This window comes from Bison bison, unplaced genomic scaffold, assembly GCF_000754665.1.
Source record: "Bison bison bison isolate TAMUID 2011002044 unplaced genomic scaffold, Bison_UMD1.0 scf7180017864072, whole genome shotgun sequence".
NCBI lineage: Eukaryota > Metazoa > Chordata > Mammalia > Artiodactyla > Bovidae > Bison > Bison bison.
In genome coordinates, this window is record NW_011494644.1 from 2,824,522 (window position 1) to 2,831,019 (window position 6,498).

Genomic DNA, 6,498 nt, shown 5'->3' on the forward strand with positions numbered 1-6,498 from the left:
TTCTTGACCTTCCAGTAAAGTGCTGGGGGTGGGGGGGCGGGCTTAGTGATGTTCTAAACTTTTGTCTCTCAATATGTGATCCAAGGATCACATCATCAGCATCATCCGGGAGCTCATTAGAATGCAGAGTCTCAGGCCCCACCCCAGGCCTACTGAATCAGAATCTGCATTTTAGTAAAATTCCTGGGTGAGTCCTATGTACCTTAAAGTATAAGAAATGAATTTAGAATAAAGACTATGCAAATCCCAAGCATAAAAGGAGAGGGACTGAGACCTCTTCTGCTAACGGGGCCCTGCTCTCTACACACACAGCACTTACTTGCTGATGAGGTGTCAGTTGCTGCAGGTATGATGACCCAAGAGGTCACCACCGCTGCCATCCACATGAAGTTCGGAGAGAAAAGACACTTCATCCTTTCTGTTCCTCACAGCTTCTTCTGATCTGGGAAGACTTTCCCAAAGGCAAGGAAAGGCTGGCCTCTTGAGATTTCCTTCTGTCCCTGATCCCTGAAGTCCTGTGAACAGAGTCAGATGAGATAAATACATGATGGAACTCCCTTCCCCACAGTTGGGAAAAGTGCTTTGGTTGTGCTCTGTGCAAGTCCAGGAGATGCCATTTATGTGAACCACAAAAAGTGTGTAGTGCTGTGGTCCTTGCTTTGGTAGAGCTTTCCCCTCTGTGGCCTTACTCTTAATTCCCACCACATCCCAGTCTCAGTTCCCCAAGTCTCAGTGCATTTGAAAGAGCTGAGTCTCTCATCTGGAGCAGGAACCTGCAAGACGTGGGGGTTGGGTGTTCTGCACTCACCATTTTATTGGAGGCACCCTCATGATTCCCTCATGGAAAACTCTAAACTTTCCTAGATGCATTTACTCATTCAACAGAAATTTATTGAGTAGCCAAACAGGAAGCTAAGCACCAAATGACAGACAAGGTCCCTGACTTCATGCAATTCACATATTGTAAAGAAGTGGCTTGAGATAAGCAGTTTGAGAAGTGATTAATCTTCATAATGTATTTTAATGTTTCCAGAGTGCTCAGATATTATTTCACTCACCTGGTAAAATAATCTACTAATACCCCAGTTTTTATAGCAGCATAAGGTAGCATGGCAGTAAAGGTATAGGACCTGGAGGCTGCAACAAGGATTTGAACCTCTATTTTACCAATCACTATGATTGGTAAACTCACATGTGACATTGGGCAAGGTATTTCAATTCACTGAGACTCAGTTTCCTCATCTATGAAATAGAGATTATTGCTTGCACAAACTGAGTGGCTATAATGCATCAGGCTCAGTGTGAAGTCTCCTTTTAGTAAAGAACCTGCTTCATAGGAAAGTGTTTTACAAACCTTAGTGACCATGATCTGCTATAAGGAAAATATTTTATGCCATGACCCAGTACAGTTGCTAATACACACACACACACACACACACACACACATGTACACATGAAATAAATGTTTTATAAAACAATTCTTACCATTACTACGTGCATTCCTTGCTGATAAATCCTATTGTATCTAATTAAGAGAAAATTCTGAATGTAACCCACAGATGATTCCGTAATCCACTAATGGGCTGAGAACTATAGTTTGGCTAATATCAGACTGCATATTACCATCCCGGTATTAACAAAAATGATATGCGCAAAGCAGGTTCAGAGCAGATGCTCTTGTTCACTGCTCTCTCCATCCCCATGCCTAGTATATAATAGGAACTTCACTAATATGGATTGAACAAATGGAAAAATTGTAGTCATTGTTGTTAGGGAAGCGCAAGATTAAAGAGAGGGGAGTTGATTTATCAAAGCCCTTAAAGTCAATAGTCAGCAGAGTAATGACTTATCCTAGCTTTGATTCAAGTGTCCAATCTCTTCATTTCCAGACCCCCATCCCTCAAACAGAATGGGAGTCAGCAAAGACTAGATGGGAGAAGTGGCTAGGAGAAGTGAGAGCTGCAGATAGCCTTACCTGAAACCAGAAAGGTAGAATTAATCCTTTTACAAGTAGGTGACTATCATATCTATATATATACATCTGTCCCCCACTGGCAGTCTTTCCTCCAATGATCCTCTGGTTCTGTTTCTTAATTATTTTAATGGGGGTGGAATATTTTTCCCTTTTGACACAGTGTTTTCCTTTTCTAGGCTGTGAGGTGGTTGTTGTTCTTTTCCCTAATAGGTAGAGACCCCAAATGATTGACACTGGGGGTCACAGTTGTGCCCAGAGTTACAAGGGCTCTGTTTTATATCTTTTGGCAACGAGAGGTTCTTTAGTTAGAAATTAACTGGGTAAACAATTCCAAGTGCCTGGGTTTTTCTTGGTCATTGAAAAGCACAAAGTGGAGCCAAGCAGAGGCCAGAATCTGAAGCCAGGCTGCTCCAGGAGAAAAGGGGTGCTCACTGTCCCCACTGGGATGTATACTTGTGGCCACTCAGTTCCAAAGCAAGTTCCATCCTCATGGGTTCAACCAGCTTCCCTGGGGTCCCGATGTGAGCAGGAAAGGAGCTGAGAATGCCTGAAGGTCAGAGACAGAAGGTAATTCAGACATCACTGGACCAGATGCTCTGTGAATCAAGAAATTTGAATTCCCATGAAGGAAGGTCCTTGAGAAGTAGATAATTTTGTAAATGAACAGACTGACTTTGGAGTCAGTCTATCTGAATCCTGGTCAGCGTTTTTTGTGTGCCAGTGGGCTTATTTCTTTCCTTCCAGAGGTAATTTTCATCATCTATAAAACAAGAATACCCCTGTCCTAGAATTGTTATGGCCATTAAAGAAGATGATGCAAGTTAAGGCATATAGCAATGGTACCAACTGTGGAAGTCACTGCCGATGCTGCTTTGGTGATGTGCAGTCATGGGGTAGAGAATGACAGGGCTTGGTTCAGCCTTAGGTCTCCTGACCTAATTCCACATTAATGGCAATGCCATATTGAGAAAAATCAGGTACGTGTGAACTCAGGCTGAGCAGGAAGTATGACAGTGATTCACAGCATTGCCTCTTTGAGGGCTTTCTCCTTCTGTCTGGCCTAGTGGTCGGGTGACTATCAGCAGAGGCTCACTCACCTCCTCAGGGGAATTTCATAGGAAAAGAGGTAGCACAGTTTTCAGCGATATTTCTTCCCAAACAGCACCCCAGAGAGATCTATAACAATTAGTTTACAATCCCAGCACAGTACTCAGCCACCCTGGGCATTAACTTTCATCTTTGTGGAAAAGTGAGAAATATCTCATCGTTATTTCCTTTTGCAGTTCTTTAATGAAAAAGGAAGTTATCTTTTCATTTGCTTACTATTTATTCTTTTCTGAACTGTTTGTATCCTTTGCCCATTTCCTCCCCACCCCCCGTAAGAATGTTTTTTTCCCTTTCTTTGCTATAACTTCAGAAGAAAATAAAAGTTCTTAATATTTTTTTTCTCAATCCTAGATGGTGAGTGTCATTTCTGGTTGGTGACATGCTGCTGCTGCTGCTGCTAAGTCGCTTCAGTTGTGTCCGACTCTGTGCAGCCCCAGAGACGGCAACCCACCAGGCTCCCCCGTCCCTGGGTTGCCATTTCCTTCTAAGGCTCTGTCAAAACCTAAGTCTGAGTGTCTTTAAAGGATTAAAGATGGAGCTCCAGGTAGCTCCTGAAGTTGTCTGGGCAGAGATCTTGGGTAGGAAAATAGGGAGTTTGGGCTGAGACTATTCTTAAGTCTAATAACCAACCACATTATTCAAGTTTTTGTGTTTGATGCTTTTACATCTTGAAACTTTGGTGATTCTGGAGGGACTGCCCCACTGAGGGTGAACTATGCCTTGGAGATAGGTAGCATTGGAGATACACCTTGCTATCTCTAAGAATATCATATTCCTGAGAGCATGCCTTTCACATGCAAAACAGCCAGTCTAGAGCCCATCACCCAAGCTCTCCTCTGTCAGGCTCACACTCAGGACCAGGTACCAGATAACTAGGGACAATTTCCAAGTCCCAGAGCCTACTGACATTATTCCAACTAGCCAATCCTAAACCTGCTTACCTTGCCTCTTCTGTCCCTTCCTATGGAAACCACAATAAAGCCTACATTTTCAGGTTATAGTCAGATTTCTCCCCTGCTTCCTCTGCCTTCTGACCAACCCTAGCACTTCCCTGTATGCCACCCTCATGGCATGACATATTCCCTCCTCTTAGGATCTGAGAGTATAATGAACTATCTTTTGATGACAGTTATCTCCTGTTCTGTTGCCTTTGTCAGACTTGAATTATAATAAAATCTGTATTTTAGAACAGTAATTACCACCTTCATTCAACACAGCTAGATCATCTTGTGGTATATTTCTCTAATTGGCTATTTTTCCACTCTTTGTTCTTCACACCCTTCCCTGCCCCCACCAGCCCCACACACTTAATGACGACATGGCAACTTCATTGGAGTCATTAAGCCATGCCTCCCACATCTTCTCCATCTACCTGCCTCTGGACTCATCTTCCACATCCCGTCCTTTCATTGAGACAGTATCCTTCTGTAAAAGGTTTTTCTCTCCCTGTATGCTCTAATGACCTCCCAACAGAGAGTCATCACCTGCCCCACCTACCCATACTGTATTCACCAATCTGAGCCCCCACTTCCTAAGGCCCCAGTTGCATCTGGGGGACAGGCAAGTAGCACACCCATTTTCTGGCTCATGGCCAGTAAGGAGCTCTGTTCCATGTGATTTAGTTCCACGTGATTTCCTAGAAGCCCCCGGGGACCCCTCCTTCAACTGGCAGCCACATGGCTTTGAAGCAGGTGAGCTTGGAATCGTGTCTTGAATACTAACACCTGCTCCTGCCAGGGCAACTGGTTCCGGTGAGTTCCAGGGCCGCAGGCTGTTCCCTGCTTAGTCTGGATGTGGACAGGCCCGGGTTTGGGAAAGGAGAGACTGGGGCACAGGCTATTGAGACCTGATTAAGTACAATCAGCCTTTGCGTTACATAATAGGAAGGCTGTGGAGAGGCCCAGGTGGTTTGTGTAGACCTTAGTTTCTAAAATAGTATGCCCTCCTTTTACCGAGGTCTATTATACCCGAATTAAGTGAATGTCACAAACCAGCAGCATAAATATGCTGCTGCTGCTGCTGCTAAGTCACTTCAGTCGTGTCTGACTGTTCGACCCCATAGACGGCAGCCCACCAGGCTCCCCCGTCCCTGGGACTCTCCAGGCAAGAACACTGGAGTGGGTTGCCATTTCCTTCTCCGTGTGAATGTTACCTTACATGGCAAAAGGGACTTTGTGGGTATAATTAAGATCAGCATCTTGAGATGAGGTTATCTGGGCAGGCCCAGTGCAATTACAGTGGTGCTTATGAGAGAGATGCAGGAAGAATTAGAGTCAGAGGAAGCAGGACAAGTGAGGATGGAAACAAATGGTCAGAGTTCTTTGAAGAGGAAACCATGAATGGCAGGTAGCCACTAGAAACTAGAAAAACAGGGTAGTACCGTGAGCTCTCATGAAACGGCTTTTAAAAAGATCACTTTAACAGCTTTAGGGTTAGGGATTGTGTGCATGTATGTGTTGGGGGCTTGGAGGTACAGAGCCGCAGTAGAGGGACCAATTAGAAGACTTCTGTGGCTGAGACTGGTGGTTGGAGATGGGGAATAGTGGATGGAGTCACATGGAAGGAAGTAGGAGGAGTCATGTATTTTGGTGGAGTTACTTTTATGGTAATAAAAGGAAAGAAGGGACTTGAGCGTTAGCCTAGCATATGGTTGCTTACGAGAATGGGTCATTTTGAGTGAAAGACTAGGGAGAGATTTTGGGTCAAATCTCTTTCTTACCGTGCTAAAATGAAGCAAAAAAAAAAAGATCAGTCCACCTCTTTGAAAGCGTCAGCCACCCTCTCTGGGGATCCCAGTGTGGTAGTGGTGATGGTGATGTGTGCACCACCTGTGGAGTAAGATTGCCCAGAATCATATTTCAAGGGCTTTCTAGCCTTGTGATCCTGCCTGGTTGCTCAACCTCTCTTTGCCTCAGTTTCCTCATCTATAAAATGGGGATGATGAAACCTAGCTCTCAGTGAGGCTGTGAGAACTAGGCAAATGCCCAGTATGTTGTAAACACTCATTAAATGTTACTATTATGGCTTCCCTTGCAGCCCTATCTGAATTCAAGGCCAAAGAGCTCTTCTAAAGCAACACCAGCAGAAAAAAGGTAATGAGTAACACGGGGCCAAAGACATTCAGGGGCTTTTATTATCCAGCCTCCACCCACCTACCACAATTATATAGAATTTTATTTGGAGTGGATAAACTCAGAAAATGATGCCAGGATCTGGAAAATGGGCACCCTCTCTTCCTGGCTTTGGAGAGCCTTACAGTTCTTCCTTCACTCTTGGTTTCTCCGCCTGTGTTGGAGGTTCCTTTGGCTCAGCTACCTTCCCCTCCTCAGCCTTGTCTTTCTGCTCAGTTGGCCCTTCGAGCTTGGTCACATTCTCCAGCTCAGGCAAATTCTGTTCTGGTAGCTCTTTCTTCATAA

At 44.5% G+C, this 6,498-nt stretch overlaps 2 protein-coding genes across 3 annotated transcripts in view; both read right to left on the minus strand.

Moving 5' to 3' along the window:
- The window catches only part of UMOD (uromodulin), a 19,066-nt gene extending 16,859 nt beyond the window's left edge, over nt 1–2,207 (minus strand). For both annotated transcript variants that reach the window (XM_010837133.1, XM_010837134.1), the window contains exons 1-2: nt 1,976–2,207; nt 320–515 (exon numbers count right to left, since the gene is read on the minus strand). In XM_010837133.1, the coding sequence (XP_010835435.1) occupies nt 320–413 (94 nt within the window). In that variant the 5' untranslated portion in view covers nt 414–515; nt 1,976–2,207. The remainder of the gene's footprint in view (nt 1–319; nt 516–1,975) is intronic.
- Nucleotides 2,208–6,334: 4,127 nt separating this feature from the next.
- Nucleotides 6,335–6,498, minus strand: part of PDILT (protein disulfide isomerase-like, testis expressed) — a 45,547-nt gene continuing 45,383 nt past the window's right edge. Inside the window, exon 12 of the mRNA XM_010837135.1 lies at nt 6,335–6,498. This exon is cut by the window's right edge and continues 7 nt beyond it. Within this exon, the coding sequence (XP_010835437.1) occupies nt 6,335–6,498 (164 nt within the window).